This window comes from Typha latifolia, chromosome 3 (genome assembly GCF_019914945.1).
Source record: "Typha latifolia isolate L0001 chromosome 3, TyphaL0001v2, whole genome shotgun sequence".
NCBI lineage: Eukaryota > Viridiplantae > Streptophyta > Magnoliopsida > Poales > Typhaceae > Typha > Typha latifolia.
The window spans coordinates 6,150,497-6,172,725 of record NC_133088.1 but is presented as its reverse complement, the minus strand read 5'-3'; the positions used below and the strand labels follow the sequence as shown (position 1 = coordinate 6,172,725).

General features: G+C 36.0%; 2 protein-coding genes across 2 annotated transcripts; one reads left to right on the top strand and one right to left on the bottom strand.

Annotated features, from left to right (window-relative positions):
• Positions 1–693: 693 nt before the first annotated feature.
• LOC140783422 (pentatricopeptide repeat-containing protein At3g57430, chloroplastic) lies at positions 694–3,541 on the bottom strand. The gene has a single exon (XM_073130313.1). It carries the CDS (start codon positions 3,501–3,503, stop codon positions 867–869), a length of 2,637 nt encoding a protein of 878 aa, XP_072986414.1. The 5' UTR covers positions 3,504–3,541; the 3' UTR covers positions 694–866.
• A 9,106-nt stretch (positions 3,542–12,647) lies between these two features.
• Positions 12,648–14,821, top strand: LOC140783295 (large ribosomal subunit protein uL2). The gene is made up of 2 exons (XM_073130129.1): positions 12,648–13,195; positions 14,260–14,821. Exons 1-2 carry the CDS (start codon positions 12,756–12,758, stop codon positions 14,603–14,605), a joined length of 786 nt encoding a protein of 261 aa, XP_072986230.1. The 5' UTR covers positions 12,648–12,755; the 3' UTR covers positions 14,606–14,821.
• Positions 14,822–22,229: the final 7,408 nt, after the last annotated feature.

Genomic DNA, 22,229 nt, shown 5'->3' with positions numbered 1-22,229 from the left:
GTTGCTGGTGACATCTAGGACATCATAGAAGAAAGGATTAAGGATGCAAATTAATGGATAATGGGATAGATTCTATCTATATGCACAGTGGATAGGGCTATCTCCTTTTCCATATGTTCATCAATCTTGTCCACTCAAGCTAGGCATGTTGACTCGCCAAAAAAAAAAAGTAGAAGAGAAACTCATGCACGTTAAAAGGGTCCTTTAGATCAATCTCAACATGGTCAAAACCCAAGAATGTGGTGTGTATGTAGTTTTGCCCTAACTGAAAGAAATGTAAGCTAACAAGTGCCAGTTTGTTAGTCTATGTAGGAGGGAGGGAAGGAGAGACATGAGCTAGGGAACCTGAATTTTGTTCTTTTGTATAGTTAGGGGATTAATTTGGATTAAACGGAATTGTGTGGCATATCATTTGGACTTATGACTGTCTAACTGTTCACCACACTTGGATTAAGCGCTGTGTTTCAAACTAACTAGGCATGATATAGCTCTTTGTATTTATCAGTAATAGGATGGTTGGAACTACAAAAGGTTGGCCATCATCCATCATTTATCCTATATTATGCAGTAATCTTGGTTGCAATACTTACACTATCAGACAATATTAGATCTTTTACATGCTGAACTTCACATATCTGTCGAAATAAGATTTCGACCAAAAGATCTTTTTGGAAGATTATTGGTAATATACTATATCAAATTGTCATAACAATGACAGCAGCGATTCAAAATTTGTATTCCTTACAGGCAAATAATCACATGCCAATATACATTCATCACCTTCTTTCTTTTCTTTTACAAACAATGGAGAGTTGCACTTTCACTCTCAAAAAGGAAGTGTGTTGTTCAAGCCTCAAGAGCCTTTTTCACCAGTAGTCACCACAAGAACAAGATCCATTTGCAAAATGGTGGAACCTCCTTACATCCCTCAATATGATCTGCCTTCCAATAATCTTCGAAATAAATTTGGCAGCTTCATGGCAGTCATTGCACACTCTAAGGTTCTTTGCAACTCTAATGGTAGAACCTGGGGGTGTGTTCAGTATACCAAATGCTATGGCCAGCTTCTCACTGTGGCCACATAGAAGCACTTCCTTCTCATCCTCTTCAATGTCGTGGAGTACACAGGACGTGTCTGGCACATATCCTTCCTTGCGCATTCTCTCCCACAATTTCTCGAGGAACGAATGAATTTGTGGACTTTGCGGGTGCAAGGAGTCCCCAACCATGAATCGGTGGACCTCATCCCCGACTTCGATCCAACTGCAGCCTGGTTCTTTTCTCACACCCATCAACTTCATGTTTTTCCTTACTTCTGTTGCCTCCTCCCACAGCCCAGCTGCAGAATAGATGTTAGAGAGGAGCACATAGTGGCTTGCCTCCTCAGGCTCTAGCTCAAATAGATGGTTAGCTGCAATTGCTCCAAGTTGGACATCTCTATGTATACGACAAGCACCTAATAAGCTACTCCATGCCCCTGCCTGGGGTGGCCCAGGATCCATTGTTGTTATGAGATGGTATGCTTGATCCAATTGCCCTGCTCGGCCTAGCAAATCGACAACACAAGCATAGTGGTCTGGCGTTGGTTCGACACCATGCTCTCTTTTCATCCCATGGAACAGCTCCAACCCCCTGTCAACCATCCCAGAGTGGCTGCAAGCTGCCAAGGCGGCAATGAATGTCACTTCATTTGGCTTTGCCTCTCCCTTGGCAACCATTTGCTCAAAAAGACTCAACGCCTTATCTCCGTGCCCATGCATTCCATAGGCCATAATGAGAACATTCCAGGTGACAACGTTCCTTTTTGGTTGCCGGTCGAACACTGTCCTCGAGAGATCTAAACAGCCACTTTTTGCATACATGTCCACCAGAGCACTCCCCACAGCAACATCCGAACCTAATGCATGCCTTATTGCATATCCATGAATCTCCTTTCCCTTTGCAAGTGCTGCAAGAGATCCACAAGCAGGAAGAACTGTCATAAGTGTGATATTATTTGGTTTATGGAAGGTGTATCCTCCATCATCAGCATTTTTCTTGCTTATATCAGTTGCTATTTGCATCTCGTTCACCAAAAGAAATGCTTCTCTGGAACAACCAGAAATAATGTAACCAGTTATCATGGTATTCCAAGAAACAACGTCTCTAACTTCCATTGTGTCAAAAATCTTTCGAGAAATTTCTGTCTTCCCTACCCTCGAGTACATGTCCATCAGTGCATTCTGCACAAATTTATCACTCTCCATTCCTCTCTTCACCACATAGCCATGCATATCCTCTTTCCTTGGGAATGCTTCAGAACGGACGCAAGCAGGAAGCACACTCGCAATCGTGGTCTCATTCGGGTGTAACCCAGCAACTGCCTCCATCTCAACAAACAACGCTAAGGCTTCTTCATCAAGTCCATTTTGTGCATACCCTGAAATCATAGCATTCCAAAGACCGAGCCTGCGCTCTGAGATGTCATCAAACACTAAACGACCCTTCTCAACTTGTCCAAAGTTACAATACATGTCGACCAATGCGCTAGCCACAAATGAGTTCTCAAACAAGTCATTATCCCTCAGCACATAAGCATGGATTTCCCTCCCAGTGTCCACCATCTCCAAATGCGAGCAGGCAGGAAGAACACTCGATAATGTGACGCCATCTGGTTTGATTCCAGAGCGCACCATCTGACAGAGCACAGTGATTGCATCTGCAAACTGCTCGTTCTGCACAAGAGCACTGATCACTGTATTCCATGTGACGACATCACGGTCATCGGCCCGTTCAAACAGAGCGATAGAATCAGAAATCCTTCCCAACTTGGCATACATGGCAATCAAGGCATTGGAAGCAAACCTCTTCTCCCCGCAGTAGAACTCATTTCGCAATCCAAATCCATGTACCTCCTTGCCGAGCCTTAGCCCGTCACTCTTGCCAAGGTTGGAGCAAGCAAGCACGACGCTTACTAGTGTGAACGAGCTGGGCTCAGCACGCTCCGCGAGCATCAACCGGAACACGTCTAAAGCGAGCAACCACTCGTCAAACATGCAGAGTGCACCGATCATGGAATTCCAAGAGACTTGATCTCTTTGGGGAATTCCGTCGAACACCTTGATGGCACTAAAGAGATCACCGCAGCGAGCGTACATGGTAATGAGGGTATTGGAAACAGTGACGGGAGAGGAATGGAATCCAAACTTGACGGCAGCGGCATGGAGCTGGCAGCCGGAGAAGAGGTCGCGGAGGCCCGCGGCGGACTTGAGGGCGGCGGGGAAGGCGAAGTTGTCAGGGGAGACACCGGAGGAGGTCATGGCGACGTAGGTGGAAAGTGCGGCGTGGAAGTCGTTGGAGCGGGCCTGGGAGCGGAGAGTCTCGACCCATGGGGAAGGCGATGGGAGAGGAGGAGGTGTTTGAGTTGGGGCTGGCCTTCGGTTGGGGAAGGAGGTGGAGTGCGTTTGGAGGCCGGGGGGAAGAGGGGAAGGGAGAGTTAGGGAGAGAGGGAGAGGAGTGGACATGGTCACGGAGCAGGACTCGATAGGCCATCATCTCTGCTGGAGATTTTATCAACGGTCAGCAAATCAGCAATACAACCGGTTTATCCTCGTAGTAATAATAGAGGTGATCATAAAACCCGGCCCAGGTAGCAACCCAACAGCCAAAATATTTGAAAAAGATCATTAAAAATATATTAAAAATGTATGATATATATTATTGGTCAATTTACTAATAGTTTAGTTTTTTGAGTGGTTAATTTACCACTATGTATTTATGATTAAAATGAGACTGATAATTTTTTTGTTAAATTTATCTGAATAGCATAAAAATGATTAAAATATCATATCGTGTTTGTTAGACAAAACATGCGCATTTTTAAGATAATACTACTAAATAACTAAAATAGTAATAAAGCTCAGTTAAATTTAATAAAAAAAATTAACAGTCCTACTTTAGTTATAAATACAAGGGATAGTTTGAGACTTTTTAAAGTATATGAGGTATGATTTTAGATATAAGTATAAGATAGTAAAATATATTTTAACTCTTTTTAAGTTAATTGGTTATCTAACATAGTATCAAAGCTAATTTCTTTGGAGGTTCAAACCTCATCAAACCTCGTTCATATAAGGGACATATATTAAGATTTGATATACAGTGGCAAACAATTTAAATTTTTTATTAATATGGTATCTAACATATAAAATTTCCAATAGAAATTTGGTATGATAAATAAAGTAAGTGTAAATGTATTAATTAAAAATATTAGTGTCTTCTCTAATAAAAATTATCATATAACCTAAACATACATATTATGTCAGCATATCTTTTTATTTACTATATAAAGTGGGACGGGATACAATAGCTTCTCATCCTATAATTGAAAAAATATTTATAAATATTTTTATTTGCATATTGTCTAAATATTATCATGTAACTAGAGGGAGGATAAAATAATATCTTGCTACTAATTATAAATAAGAGAAGACTTGATTTATAAATAATTATTCATTATGTAAGAGCCAAATAGTTTTGTAGAGGATGAGAAATTCATATATTAGAATAAAAATGACTAAGTTTGAATTCAACTAGATTTATCTATTTTTTTAAAATTATTACTTATATTATTGAGCTTGTAGGTTCTAATAGATTAAAGAAAAGATGTTAATCCTCATCAAAGGAACACATTGACATATTAATTATGTTGCAAGCATACTATTTTAAATTTTCATAAGAAAATATCTTCATCCCAAATAACAACTCATAATGATAAATATAAATAGGTTAAATTAATTATTTGTTACTAGATTAAATTTTAGATGGTATTAAGATTTGGTAGGTAGTCCGCATCTTCACAGACATGTCTATTTCACCGAGTCTCTCTCCGAGACAATGCCCAGATCGTTACGCCTTTCGTGCAGCCCTAGCCTCCAATTCTAAACAAATTGCTATCAATAACCGAGCCGGATCCGGTGTATCATAGGGGATTTTCCTTTTCTATTGATTTCTTTTGGGCACACAGAAAAGGAGAAGTAGATGGAGAGTGCTTATTAGCTAGAGTTGGTGGAGGGGCGCTATAGTGGCTAGGGTGAGTCTTCCTAACGGCGGGATGCCCGACTCCAAAAGCGGAGAAGATTGATCTTCAATGGTCTTCAATCTCGGATGCCTGATGACACTTTACGTCTCATTCTGGCGTCAGATCCCATCTATATGGAGTCCCGGCCTCTATTTGTCCCTTCTGAATCAGATAGATTCATATCTGAAAGAGGCTGACAATAAGTTCTTTCAAAATTGAGTTTCCTTATTGGACTCGCTTCGGTCTCGGCCTACCTCCGCTCATACAACTTGACTCGCTCGGGTCGAGTCCGGTCTCCCTGTCGCCCAAACAGTTTGCCCTCCCTCAGGTCGGGGTTTTACATCCTTATTCCCATAACCGGAATTGACGAATCCCTTCCTTAATATACCAAGTGTATGAACAAATTATAAATATGATGAAAACTTAAAACTTTATATAAATTAAGAGAATACAAACAATAATCTTTATAGATGTATATATCAGTTTGTGATGAAAACTAAAATGACATAAATAAAAGAAATAGATAGAAAATATAGCATCAAGATTTTTAGTGATTCAATCAATCCCTACATCCATTTCTCAATATTCATTCTTTAAGAATTTAGTATGCATTCAAAACATATATCCTTATCTTCCCAAGTTACTAGCAACATTTACAGAAGAGATTAATTCCTAAACTTCTTCATTCAAAAATAATTTTTATTAGACTTCTTTCAAAAATCTATTTGATCTCTCACTCATAAAACATAATTTTTTTTACATTCTTCATAAATAAACTCTAATAAACAAACACACCTAAGATGTATAATTCTTCTAAATAGTTTGATTTATAAATAAAGCTGGCAAAGAAAAGAAAGAACAAAGAAAATGAAACTTGCCAAAATGAAATGTTCTCTTGCTCTCTAATATAAAATGAACTAAATTATTATCTTTTGTATCTTTTGATTTACCTTTAAAACTCTTGTTTCAAAATGAGGTATAAATCTCCTTTTATAGGCATGAGAAATTTCTTTTCAGAGAGTTGAAATAATTGAGACTATTTTGTAAAGCTTTTTTTTTAGTATATATAGATTGGTGCTTAAATTTGCTATCTTACTTGGAACACCTTTTTTACAAACAAAATTGTTGAATTTAACTTGTGGCCAAAAGTAAAAATGTAAATATTTAAATTATTCTTCCAACCTATAGAGAGTAATATTAAAAATACATTTGGTTGAAAAATTATAATTAAAAGAGTAAATTTACATATTTGTAATTTTTATGGCATAAGTTTTCCAACAAAATATGATAATAATAAAACATGGCTAATAAAACTATAAATAATGAGTCTTCTATTCAGAATCATATTAATATTATATAGTAATTAAAATTTATGCTCAGAATTATTTCAGCTTTTGCATGAAAATATTATATTTCTCAATTGTTAATTTCTAGTATAACTTGTTTCTTATCTGTAATAAGATTTCACTAGCGTACAAATCAAATAAATAGTAATAGTGATAAGTCAGATATTGTTCTAACAAAAAACAAATTAAATTTACAAGCTACTAATTATACCCTTGATTTTATTTGAATTATCGAATAATAAATTTTAATTGAGTAATTAATTAAAATATTAAATAAAAAAATAAAAGTCTTCCACTTGTAAATATTTTCATAGCAGACATTGAAACATTGAACATTAGTTTATTTTAAACATATATATATATATCAAGTTATGCGATACCGAAAGTATTCTTAATTAATAACACCTTCCCTCTCAAGCAATGAATTTAGAAAACTAAGAACTCACTAAGTTATGTAAAAAATATGCTAGTAACTCTACAAATTATATTAAATATTTTTGTCACAATACTTACAACACTAATTAAATAAATAATTTAACACAAAAATATAGAAATATACAAGGCAGGTATAAATATGTGCAAAACATAAATATATATATATACATGAATATATATATATATATTCAAATAATATAAATAACTCATTTATTCATTATCAACAAAATTAAATAATAAACTATTAAAACCAGCAAACAACTTCCAAAAAGTAGATTTGAACATTTAAATATAGATTTAAGTCATAAACATTTGTTGCTCATTTTTTTAAATAATAAGCTCACATACTTATCATAACAAAAAGGTTAACCATCCTCGAAAGTTTAGATAACTAAATTAATCTTCCCTAAAAATGTGTCATAACATATCTAATCTTTGTTCGTATAATACTCTAACAAATTAGGCATGGAATAACTTATAATATCATAATCTATAGCAACGTCTACAGGGCAATCTAACTTATAACATTTGTTATGTACTAGCGGGAACTAATCATTAGACTATAGTGATAATATATTCTTAGTTCTTTAAAATTTGCACAAAAAAAAAGATCTATACCAATTATGTCAATTATCTTAATAAAGTTCTCATCAATAAATTAAAATTATTGTGTTTGATGCTCATTTTTAAAAAATAATAAGCTCACATACTTATCATAACAAAAAGGTTAGTGATCCTCAAAAGTTTAGACAACTATATTAATCCTCCCTAAAAATGTGTCATAACATATCTAATCTTTGTTTGTATAATACTTTAATAAATTAGGCATGGAGTAACTTATAATACCATAATCTAAACCAACGTCTATAGGGCAATCTAACTTATAACCTCTGTCATGGACTAGCGGGAATTAATCATTAGGTTATAGTGATAAGATATTCTTAGTTCTTTAAAATTTGCAAAAAAAAAATCTATACCAATTGTGTTTGATTAATGAAAGAAATCTAAAATAAAATATAGACATTTGTGTTAGAATACAAAAAAAATGTTTATTATACTACCTTTTTTTATTGTAGAAGTTTATCGGTGCATGTGCTAAAAAAATATTAATTTTATAGTGTAATATGGTTCAATGATCATTACTAAGCAGATATGACTCAATTAGATACGAAGAACTACACTACAAATAATATTAATTGAGAGAAAATTTTTGATAAAGTGCCTTATATAATATAAGCTAACATCACCAAAACTAATCCCGTTTATTAAAATCTCAATTAAATATTGAATCATATATAATATTATATTTATCTAATCCTACAAGACATATGAGAGGAAAGTATAATGCATTTTCAACCAAAGCTTTTATAGAACATAGAGAATGCACTCCTTCTTTTCTTTTTTAATATTAGCTATTTTAAACTAAAATAGATCGTTTAGTTTTATGTGTTTTAAAATACAACATACATAGTAGTAAATGAGACATCAATACAAATTAAAGTTGTATATCTTTCTTTTCTTTCCATTAAAAGTTGAGAGGATGTGACATCCACGTAATTAAATTAGATTTCAAGATGATATTTTGTGGGACTCATAAACTAAATACTAGTTCTTATATTACATTATATATGTGTAGATACAATTTTTTAAACAAATGAAGTCAAATTCTTCTAAAAAGTTGTAATACTGATTAAGAGTGCTTATAACATTTCTTATTTTGCTTTACTCTACATCAAATGTCTCTAAGTCACTAGAAACATTTTATTCTCTATTATTCTAGCTACATATCTTACATCCTCATGGTTGGTACAATGTTGTATTTTCTCCAATGCACCATTATTAATTAGGTTTCAATTATTTAACATTGTTAATTTATGTATTCTAGTGTTTATTCTATAATTTAATAGTTAGCAATGTTTTAAGATTTTGTTAATTGATTTTTGCCTTATATTTTTTTATAATTTGTTTATTATTTGTGTTCTCTTAAGTTATAGTAAGAAACAAAGCAATATTATATATACTTACTTTGTAAGGATTTGTGGGATCATTTATTGAGAATGCCATTTTTATTCTATGGGATCATTACTATGACTATGTTGATTAGTTTAGAGATTCTATTTTGATAATTATTATTATGATCACTAGTTTTTACAGTTTTACTTAGAAATTAGTTAACAATTTTTGCATTTATGATTTGGTAGTGCACAATTATTTAATAAAATGTATAATATTATGTAGTTTAATTTTGAAAATTTATATTTAATTAGCTAGTTGATTTACATAATTCATACTTTATTTTATATTAGTTTAAAGTTATTAAGTTTATTTTGTCAACTTTATATATATATATATATATATATATATATATATATATATATATATATATATTTGTCGGTTTTGTACTTCTCTGTTTGAAATATTTTATTTTCATACTTTGTGCATATTATTTAAATTAAACTAATGACAAAGACTAGGAAGAGGGACTATGCGGTATGAATAAAAAAAAATTCAATCAAAAAAATGTGGAAAGGGATAGAAACTTTAATTAACAACTTTAACCAAGTCAAACCTCTTCGCAGAAAAAGATAGTTAGGGCTAAGGAGAAGCTAATTCTGCTAAAAAAAATTATAGGCTGTTAAAAGCATGCATCGTAATATTTCACTACTAAACAAGTAAAATCGATAAAGCATTTAAATTAGTACATAATCAACATTTGGATATTGCTTCTAGAACGCATTTCAAATTTTTGTTTGATTTTCCCAATATTAATAGGTGCGTGATTGACATATGAAGGATTGAATTAATAATTTTTTTCCTATAGCAAATTGAAGTTTCAGATGAAGGTAGTGGAAACCGTATAATTCTTGAATTACCTTTAAATGGTGAAAGGATACTCTTCAATATACAATATCTATGTAAAGCTTTAAGAAAAATATTATCTACTGCATGAGTTAATTATTTCTACTTATCTAATAATATAGTAAATTACTCTAAAGGGTTCAAATGATACTTGAAGATGATATAAAAATTATGTTCATGCTTTAATATTTTCAGGTTCTGCTACACATTTTATTAGAAGGATTTGATTATTGACATTTAAACTATTCATAACAAGTAAGCAAATGTGTTAAGAAAGCAATGTTGATGCCGAAGAACAATAGTGACAAGCCTTATCTTCTATTGATATTCTTTTGAATTACATTGGGCAAAATCTTCTTAGAGATATTTCTATGAGACTCAAATTCAAATTTATGCTCGATAGCAAACGAATTTTGTGCATTTGCAAATTCTTAGAATATTTGTCTTAATAAGATTATATAAGGTGATAGATTGCAACACCCCAGCTTCAAAAATTTCTAATATTTAATATGAAAATATTTACAACAGATGACTCTTGTTCTACTCATGTTCAATACAATGATAGATACACAAGTTTGTTGGTATATTGTCTTATCAGTTAGAGACAGACCAATAGAAAGTTCGTGAAAATTTTAATCTATTTCATCATTTAAAAATAGACCAATAGAATTTATAACAGAGAATTCTTCACTAAAATTATCATCAATCATGTGAATATAATAACATTTATTGAGATATTATTATGAGGATTACGTATGAGAAAATTAACTTCGCTATCAGATATATATTGTTTATTTAGGTCAAAGGTGATTAGTATGAGAATTGAGATAAAATGATCCTCCAAACTCCAAATGATTTAAGTTACTATTATTAGGATTTGGAACATGTGAAACAATTGGATGCTGGCGCATGGAAAATTTTATCGACCTTGGATTGATCTAATATCGAAAAAATAATTTCAATTAATATAAATAATTACTAAATATAGGAAATACATAATTAAATTATGTAATATACTCGACAAAAAAATAATGTGCATATGTTAAATTAGAATATATTTTATTCCTAATATATGAAATAAGTAATATATATATATATATATGTCCAACAAATTATGTTTTGTCTTTATTATAAGAAATATGCAATATTTAATTATGAAGTTCATTGTAATTCATCTAATGTACATAAGTTTGAAAATTGAGTATTACTTTCTTAATACAAGGAATATATAATTTAATTAAGAAGTTCGTTGTAATTTAAAATGTACATATCTTCAATTGAAATAATTTCATCCTTAAAATAAAAGTACATAATTTAATAATGAAATTGTTGTAATTTAGCGATGGTATTTTCGTTGTATGAGTTCAAATGCGATGTATCACGTAGTTAAATCATGTCTTATTTTAATGTAATAATGAACTGCACAAATAATATGCTATCTTTACTAGAACTAAGGTATAAAATAAGAATAAGATAAAGGAGTAAGAGATAGAAATAATACTCTTTGATTATACAATGTCCAATTATTTTATCTTTACGTTAAAAAAATATTTTTCTTTTACGTACGAGATTTAATAATACTCAAATACTAGAAATATAGAGTTAAAAGAAAAAAAAGGGAAAAAACCTTACTTGCAAGAGAAAATTAAAATTGGCCAACATGACAAAGTCAAAAATCAAGTGTGTGAGTGGGTCGGGCCGGGTTAGAATAGTTTATCTCGTTATTACCAATCGGCCCATGAGGGAGCTGGCTCGGGCTAGGGGGCTAGGCTTAATAGATGAGTCAAGCAAGGATTGGAAAATGGTGGAGATGGTATGGTCGATGACGGTGGTGGTGATTGAGGATTAGAAGATGGTGGAGGTGGTAGGGTATCTAGTGCAAGCGATGGAGGAGTTGTTGATGCTGTAGGAATAGTGGGGAATTCGAGGAAAATGGTGGCGAGACATTGGGATCTGCAGGGGGTGGTGAGGCTAATAGTAGTGGGGAATTCGACAGAAGTGGTGGTGGAGAAAAATCAGGAGGCGATGGAGGAGGAGAAGAATTGGAAGGTGAACAGAAGATGGTGGTGGTGGTAGGGAAGACCCAAATCAAACCTCAGAAGGTGGTGGTTATGGTGGTGAAAAATTTGAGAAACTTGGTACTGCGGATGCCATTACTGCTACTACTTTCTCATCAATCTACAAACTCTATCAAATCCAAATTAAACCTCCTTGAACAAAATCAAACTTTTTGACTCTCTTTTGCAAGATTGTATCACTTTTCTTAAAAAAGAACTTAACAATGGCAGAATCGTATACTCAAAAGAAAAAAAAATAATATTTGTTGAAATAAAACATCTCAAGGTACAACTTTTTATCATTCTCCCTCCATTAGCTAGGATATTGTTGCGAGCTCAATGTGGGCCAAGCCAAGTCCACAAGGAAGAAGCCAGAGATTTGGTCTTATGTGGCTTATAAGTTACAACTTGGTCGATCATTCGTAGACCGTATGAGCCTATGAGTCTATGACAATTGACAAGAGAGCACTCCTAAGCTATGTCAAAATTCCGACTAGTAGTCATACAAAAATTATAAATAAAAAGATGTTTTCAAATTAAACAAAAATTAAATAAGAAGGTGGGCTTCCTGGCCGGAGTAAGCTTTTGAATCGGGCCTATGAGCAGGCTTCCGGGCTGGGCAAAGGGCCGCCCATGGCCCGTGCTGGCCTTGGGCAATTTGGGCTCGATCCGGGCCGGGCATAGCCGGACCCAAACCGGGTCCGATCCAGGATAAGCATGGGCGGATTGGGCCTGATGATCCTCTAGACGCAAATCACACTAGTTTAGGCTCGCATCTAGTTAGGTTCGTATCGGGTTGAATCGAGCAGTCACATGTATCCAGGTTATCATTAGATCGGACGGTCTAGATTGAAAAACCTTCAACAAAGCCCTAGTTCCCTCATTTATCCCCACTATAAGAAACCTCCCATGACCGGCAAACCCTAGCCCTCATTCTCACCTTCGCCGCCTCCGTCTTCCTCCTCTCCTTCCCCCTCTCCCCTCGCCCCAACCGCCGCCATGGGACGGGTGATCCGAGCCCAGCGTAAGGGAGCTGGCTCTGTGTTTCGCTCCCACACCCACCACCGCAAAGGGCCCGCCCGCTTCCGCAGCCTCGACTTCGGCGAGCGCAACGGCTACATCAAGGGTGTCGTCACCGAAATCATCCACGACCCGGGTCGTGGAGCACCCCTCGCGCGTGTCACCTTCCGCCATCCCTTCCGCTACAAGCACCAGAAAGAGCTCTTCGTTGCCGCCGAGGGGATTTACACCGGGCAGTTCTTGTACTGCGGCCGCAAGGCCAACCTCATGGTGGGCAACGTCCTGCCCTTGAGATCGATCCCGGAGGGAGCCGTCGTCTGCAACGTCGAACACCACGTGGGTGATCGCGGCGTGTTTGCGAGGGCGTCTGGGGATTACGCGATCGTTATTAGCCACAACCCGGACAACGGTACCAGCAGGTCGTAGATCTGAACTATCTAATGTTGTGTGATTTAAAGTTGCTTCATTTATGGATTGTTTGGTTTCTTGCTTCTTCTTTTGTTGCGATTTGAGTGGATCTAGGTACTGGTTTGATGGCTGCAGCGGTTTGTTATGAGGGTAGTGAATACCTATGGATATGGTCGTAGGTTGCACGCAGTTATTGTTGATTACCTTTCCTTTCATAAAGGATTTAGTGAGCGCAACTGGTTTAAATGAATGGAATAGGAACCGGCAAGATAATCATTAGCTTTGCAGTATCCAGTCAAAGGGGCATTTGCAAACTTTAGGTAGTGATCGATGAATTAGTTATATATGCTAAACAAAATGGTTTGTCTAAAGTAGAAATCTGATAATAATAATAATAACGGGTATCTTATTAGTATATTGCTAATGGTGAAATGTTCTACTTGTACACTATTTGGGTGCTGGAAAACAATGGAAGAATTTGGTAGCCAACTATTAGTACAATTGTGGAAAGAAATAAAGGAAAAATGAATGTGATCTTATTCATTCCAGTTTAATAGTTTAATTGATTTACATATCCTGGTCAAATTTTTGGGTACAAAACTAGAAATGCACAACTTTTTGAGTGTTCTCGAGGATATGGTGAGTCTGGCACCTTGTTGTTTTTTCTTTTTATCACTCATTTCGCTTATTTGCATAAATAATTGACCTATATGACTTACTGCCTTTCATCTCAGAATCCTTGGTTTATAAGAGGGCATGCAATTATATTCATTTTTTCTTTTTATCCTTGGTTTGATTTATTCCAATATTGCATTTAGAAGTTTGTTTAGTGAGTTATATATGAGATATCCAGCAAATTTTCACTCAGTTTACTCTACAGTAATATGTAGTAATTTTAATATAAGGACTTGCAAAGTATATTGGGGTCTATGAATTATTTTCAGTAGATATTTATGCTCTTCACTGAGCATGAGGTTTCTACCACTTCTTTAACTCGTAGGAGTTTAAAATCTTTCTTGGATATGTGGTCAATTTCACCTTGTTCTTATTTTATTTCTTGCTGATCTGTTTCTAGGATTAAGCTTCCATCTGGTGCTAAGAAGATTGTTCCAAGTGGTTGTCGTGCAATGGTTGGCCAGGTTGCTGGTGGTGGTAGAACTGAGAAACCTCTTCTGAAGGCTGGCAATGCTTACCACAAGTACCGTGTGAAGAGAAACTGTTGGCCAAAGGTTCGTGGTGTTGCTATGAATCCTGTGGAGCATCCCCATGGAGGAGGAAACCATCAACACATTGGTCATGCTTCCACTGTTCGTCGCGATGCTCCTCCTGGGCAGAAGGTTGGTCTCATTGCTGCTAGGAGGACTGGTCGTCTCCGGGGACAGGCTGCTGCCACTGCTGCCAAAGCAGAGAAGGCCACCTAGATTACTCTGTATGGTCCCTTCTTGTTTTGTTTTGTTTTGGTATCGTTGAGTAGCTCCTTTGTAGGTTAAAGACTTCTGCAATCAGAAAAGATTTTATTTGTTTTCTTAAGGAGATTATGGAGATTTTGTTTCGCTTGCTGCTCTTGTTTGCATCCTTGCAAAAAATTTATTTGATATTACTCTGCTTTATTGCAATATATTAGTAATGTCTGCTTCCATAGTGGTTGCACTAGTGCTTATGTTGAGTAACCTACTTTCTGGAACATTTGGTATTATAGTGCTTGAAAGAGATTTCGGTATCTATTTTGTCTTCTAATTTTAGTTCTATTACTAACTTAAGGTGATTATTTGATTCTTCTTTGTTTTGGCTTATATTATCACGTAGTAACTTTCTTGGGCTGTTGGTTGATCAGGGTAGCAATCTGTTGCTTCTATTCTTAATCTTCAGTTAAGAGGTAATAATCTTCCACAAAGGGTGAGATTGTGAAGATCTTAGATCACTCTTAGTATTAGAAATTGAAGAGGGTTTTGAGATGTCTTGGATTGTTATTTCTCATAGGAAAGAATCTTTTATAGAGATCCTGGTGTACTAATTTACTAGAAGAACGGTGAAGTTTATGAAGTCACGAAGAATTTATAATGCTGCAGCATTGGATAGTTAGTACCTGAACGATAAATTAGATGTTTTTAATGACAATAAAATGTATTGAATTAAGGTGAGATTAACAAGGGCTTTTGTCGGCTGCTATTGATAATGAAGTGCTTAACTACAATATTCCAAATAAAATATTTAATAATATCTCTGATTCGAAAAGCATTGGTAGTGCTACATAAATATCAAAATTATGATCCACATAGATATCCAGATACAGGTGAAAATTATGAACTATTCTAATTTGATGGATTTTGGTGCAAATATAGCACAAAAATAATATCTAAGTAAATTATTTAGTCCATACATTAAAATAATATATTATTTGTTTAATTGCTAATTTATATTTTAACTTATTTGCTATCATCCAAAGTGTATATATAACACTTGCCACTACATGTACCTCACGGGTGGAATGCACGTTATGTCCATGTGACTTTTGGTTAATGTTTTAACGCAATAAATCTTTAATAAATTAAAGAGAATCAATATATTTATGAATAATAAAGGCCATAAAAGCTCATAATGTCAAATGCCACAATAAGCCATAAAATACATATTAGAAAATAAAAATAAAATATCCACGCAGGGGCTACAAGTCATCAAGCTTAAGTTTACATGAGAATAAATAATTAAAAGATAATATGAAAAGGTTCTTGTCAACTTCTAAACAAACTCAAACTCATCTACAATTAAAAAGATATTTCTATTAAAAGTTGGTGAGTATAATGCCATCAATTTTCTAATTCTACAATCTAAAAGTAGAGTAAATATAAATATGCATATCATGATCAAAATCAATGTGTCTGCACCACATACTCATCATAATTATCTAATGTGTTCATGTATTAGCAATCTACAAAATGTCATATATTAAGTCTGGACTATGAGATCCTCAAGCTTAAGCTCTCATCGAGCTCTACCTATAGGTCATGTCAATATAAAGCAACACAATATATGCATCATTTCAAACTATTAAATCATCAACTCAAGCTCATGAAGAGCCATGTCCATAGACCACAACAGCACTCACACCCGACCATACAACACCCGTAAGGAGAGGGTAGATCCTAGCGATAACTCGTCAACCCATCACCTCGCGAATAGCATAACTGATTGTCTGCTACCGCAAACTAAGGACTTCAGTTATAATCCCATCACAAAGGTCAATATCGTACATCAATACTACCAACTGAGCCATCGGCTCCCCATCATCACACCACTATATCATGATCCATCATTCACAAATGCTCTCACCTTGCATCATCGGGTACCGCTAGGTTTACGTCATCCTACCATCGTTCTCTAGCTTAAATACCCTAAAGAATATGACTATTATTGCTCGATAGTAAATTGCCCATTGCCTAGTGAAACCTCTGTTTGATTATTTGTGATCAATAAACTAAAACTTCAAGCGTGGGCCCTATTATATAAATATAATAAATATCCCTCGCTCTTAACTCTGACTAGGAAGGTGTCGGGTAGTATTAAGATGTAGAAGTCATTTCTTTTATAGTCATGCACATGTGCAAGTGGCATTATATTATACAACACAATAAGCATAAGAGAACACACATTCTTATCATATATTACATGCTTTCATATATGAACATGCCCAACAATATGCATAAAAATCATAATACGCAATGTTTTGACAAACAACAAAATATAATTAATATAATTAACATGCACGACGTGCATTAATAATAATAAAAAACGTATGCACATGCATGATGTGAATGCAATGATGTCATAAGGTAAGTCATTGTATTTTCTACACTACTTTTATGTTATAAGGTTTCATTTGCCAAACATTGCTTTTCGAACAACTAGCTAAAATTGTGTCGCGGGACCATTCTCACATAATGTGAAATCCACCTTGATAATAAAGATAATAAAACATAAGCGCCATAATTCTATCACCGATTAATTAAATAAATCTACTAAGCTCGTTACAAGCTTGGGTAGGTCCATTTAAAAATTTATTACATTTAATTGTCAAGTAAGACCGGGGTAGCTATACCATGTCTTGACGCCTTATTTACTGTAATTAAAGTAACTTACTCCTAAACTATGGATCAAATTACAATAAGTCATAAGACAACTTTTAATTAATTAGCTTTGTTAACAACTGCTTAAAATTATTTCTCTATAATGATCTGCATTAATTCTCTGCTCTAAGCAATTAATACAAATACACTCAAATCACCAACTCAAATGTTAAATTGATTTGACCAAAAATTGTCATTGACCTTACTATATAAACTCCATTTAGAACTAATTCCCTATTAGCAAATAGAATTGGCACTTGGTCAAAATTGACTTACAATTAAAGTAACTAACAAAGCTATTGTTACATTTATTACATTTAATTGTCAAGTAAGACCGGCGTAGCTATACCATGTCTTGACGCCTTATTTACTGTAATTAAAGTAACTTACTCCTAAACTATGGATCAAATTACAATAAGTCATAAGACAACTTTTAATTAATTATCTTTGTTAACAACTGCTTAAAATTATTTCTCTATAATGATCTGCATTAATTCTCTGCTCTAAGCAATTAATACAAATACACTCAAATCACCAACTCAAATGTTAAATTGATTTGACCAAAAATTGTCATTGACCTTACTATATAAACTCCATTTAGAACTAATTCCCTATTAGCAAATAGAATTGGCACTTGGTCAAAATTGACTTACAATTAAAGTAGCTAACAAAGCTATTGTAACACCCCATTAAAAAAAAAAAAAAAAAAAAAAAAAAAAAAAAAAAAAAACTGACTGACGCACGTGCGTCAGCCTGTCAGCCTGCCACCCTGCCCTTCCCTTTCTTCTTCTTCTTCCCTTCCTTTGCCGCCACCCATCTCCCTCATCTCTTCTTTCCCTCACCGCAGCCTCTCCGTTCTCCTCTCTCTCCCTCGTGGTTGCCGCCAGCCGCCGAAGCCGCCGAGCTCGCCGACCCCCCCCCCCTCCGGTAAGCTCCTCCCCCTCCTTCCTTTCTCCCTTTCTCCTTCCCCTCCTCGGCCTTGTCTTTGTCTTGCCGACCCATGCCGCCGCCCCCCTGCGCCGCGCCGCCGTAGCCCCGCGCCCCCGCAGCCCTCGTGGGCGCTTCCTCCGCCTCACCCTCCTTCCATCGGTAGTGGAAGGAGATGAGGTGGATGGGTGGGGTTAAACCCCACACATTTCCCCCTTAGTGGGCTGCAGCCCACTAATGCGTTGGGGTGGGCCGCACCGCAGCCCACCACCCACCGGCCCCGTGCAGGTGGGGCTGCGGGCGCAGCCCCACCAAGACTCCAGTGGTGGGCAGCCGCAGCCCACCTAGCCTTAGATCCGGGTGGGCTGCAGGCTGTAGCCCATTAGCCCATTGTGGAATGGGCTGCAGTCTGTAGCCCACTATTCCAACCTTGGTGGGCTGTGGCTGGGCCCCCAGCCCACCAAGGCCCTTTTGCTTGTGGGTTGGGTTTGGGCCTACCCTTTGCCTCTAGCCTAGCCATTTTGGGGCCATTTGGACCCTATAATCCTGTTTATCATTTTCACCTGTTTTGATTAGCCTAATCCTTAATTTTGGGATAACATAAGATTCCTAGGATACCCTTAAACATAAATGTGCTAATAAGATAAGTAATTCTATTAGTTCGCTAATGACTTTACTTGCATGAATTAATAGGATTGACACCGCGTGAGGAAGATTTTGGGATCCCGGACTAGCTGACGAGTTTTACCATACTCCACCCCCCAGGCGAGTAGAGTTATACAAATCTAGCATAACATAATTACAGTCATTATACCTGTGTAGGAAATGTCGGTATTAATGCATGCAGTTGGTACTCCCTATTATATCTTTTGCATACGTAGTTATTTATAACATGTTCATCACAGTATTATGAGAATGTTAATGTGACATCAACATTAGTATGATAATGCTTTACATGTGTCCGGTATGGTATACCATTGCATAGATGTATGATTGCTGTGAACGTAGAATGTAATGATCATAATGACTATAACATGCTTTATGCACTCATAAACACTGCACCACTTCCACCTATCATTAGTAGTCGAATTCTGACTAGGTAGTACCCCTACTCACTCAGCCCAGGGTTAAGGGTAGAGTGTATCTTATATGACTATACTATTAGCGGCCTACACCTGAGGTCGAGAAGCCTGTGTGGCATTCAGGTAGTTATACTGCATAGTTAGGACTAGATTATGATGATAGAAGAACATGATTGTGAGGCGGGGATATATCTCTAGCGGTACCCGACGACGGGGTTAGGGCGTTCGTTGATGAGCCGAGGGCTCCCGATTCTCCGCCGAGGGCGGTGATGATTTAGAGAGAGTGAGATATGGGCTTACGACCGGGGTCCGAGTCCGATGGCCACGTACAAACCGGTCACATGTAGTGTCGCCATACACGTGTAAGTGACATTACCGCTAGATGTGTATATATCCCCCTCGATGTATGAGATGATGGATGATTGTTTCTTAAGAGTATTTACCCCGTGTGGTGAATAGCTCGGTGAGCGATGATAAGTATGATTATTGCCTTGGTAGACATGAGATGACTAAACTGCTATTTTATTGCTATGCATAATATGTAAAACCTATGATTGAGATGTGTATGAAAAGAGATTGTCTCAAGCTTTATATCTCGTGTGAACTTATCATAATACGTTTAGGATCTAGCATGTTCCGGGATAGTGACTGGTAATCTTTATCAATTGCATTGACTTAGTAAATTGTGGTAAGTCATTTAAATAAGCATATCGTTATCGTTAGCAAATATGGGCATACATTGGATATATACATGCGATGTCATTAATTTAGATTGTATGAATCCTACTCGCCGGGCCGTAAGCTCACCCTCGTGGCGGTATTATTTCAGAGTTAGGGGACGCAAAGGGTAGCGAGGAGTAGCCGCTTTTCTTTCCAAGACGTATATTAGTGTATTAAGCCCCTGCGAGGGTGTGATGATGACGTTGTATTTTCTTGGACTTTAGCATTGTATTTTGGATGTATATTTGGAAGGCTTGTTGTGGCCTGTGGACTTGTCTCCGGACTCTTATAATTGAGTTTATTTATGGTGAAATTGTGCTGTTGTGTGCCTTGTGAAATCCTTGTACTGACATGTCATGTGATACACCGCGTGGGGGGATTTACCCACGCGGTTTACACATGTATTTGGAGGTTTGGGTGTTTCAGCTATCCTCTAAAATAATTAATTAAAGCTCACATTGACATGATTAACTAAATAAAAGGTTAACAAAAATTAAATAAAATTAAACAACAAATATCATTTGGGCAGCCTAAAGCCCAAAGCAATAAATTGGGTTGCTACTAACTTAAAGACCATCATAAAAACTTACTCGGCTCAACTAACAAAAAAAGCCAAGCAAGCCACATAGGTTGGGTTGCTGTGACACCCAAACCCTAAACACGTGCATGGCACGAGCCCATACGGCACGTGCGTAGCACCAGACCATTTGGTTGGATACTAATAATCAAATAAACCTGTAGCAATATCATAACCCTACTTGGGCCCCACACAAGCCACAACACATCATCAAGAGCTTTTCACAACTACATATACACAACAGAGGTATATGCATAATTATACAAGTACAAAGTCACCTGCTAAAATATAAGATAAGAATACAGGTACACTTTGGAGAAGGTCTACTGATACATTAGATAAGATAACTCATCGGCATATAACACTAATCACACTCTACTCCTCACTCACCGGCAAGACCTCGAAGGGAGAATCTTGCTCCTCTCGTTCACCTGGGTTTTTGGGAAAGGAGAAAATAAAGAGAGTCATGAGCTAAAGGCTCAGTGAATAGACCTTTCCCCGAATTAGTGATGCCAAACAGAGAGTAAATCAAGTACTGGATAATATGAATGAGAAAGAGCATCATGTCATGAATAAGTAAATGAATGTGTCCTCAATAATACATAAATGAAATATATATAACATGTCATAACTGATAAGAATACATAATCCTCGACAATGAATAAACAGGTCACCACGTCATATGATCATCATAATTCTCTTTCTAATATGACACATGATGCATGCCGACCATGACCACGTTATGATATCAAATGCAATCATATATGATGTATATTGACCACTCGATAATCAGGTATGTCAGATAATAATGAAATTATATGCATTTCTTAGCATCACGATCATCACCGACATCCTGGTATAATATCATCATACTAGACCACTGTGCACAGTTAACACCCGGTACTCGGTCTCAATATCATGCCCGAAGGCTCCAAGCATACTCTGCCGTTGGCAAGGAGTATCTCAAATATAACCATACCCTACCATCCGCTAAGGGTATCAACCTCCATCTAGACCGGACACCCCACATAGTTGATAGAAACCTCGTGAGGATAACTCGCCATATATGCCCTGGCGAACGACATGTGTCTGATTGTCTGTGCGCACAGACTCAACTGAACTCGGACATGGGCCACTAGATATCGCATATCAGCGACCATAATCATCACTCCAGGCACCCCTAACCCTAGCGCCTACTCGGGTATCCTCATGCTTTCTATCAGCTATCCTATTAATCACATTTCATGCTTTCCTTCTAAATGTCAGATCACATGCATATATCAAGTACGATAACGAGTCAATGTATAACAGGAATTTAGGTGGAATAGGAATCAAGAGAAAATGATGCAATGTAGTCTCCAACTATATCATCAATACATGCATACTCATGCTAATCTATTACATGCATACTCATGCTACAGATCAACTCGGTAAACAATCATAACAGTAGAATCCATCTCGATCATTTTTATATATATCATCAATATACTCATATTCCAAATCAGCATAATCGAATGCATGATAAAATATGCTCGACTATAATCATCTCTAGATAAAATCATATAATCATGTTGGAGGCCAAAACATGCATGTACATAAATATATAATATAACCT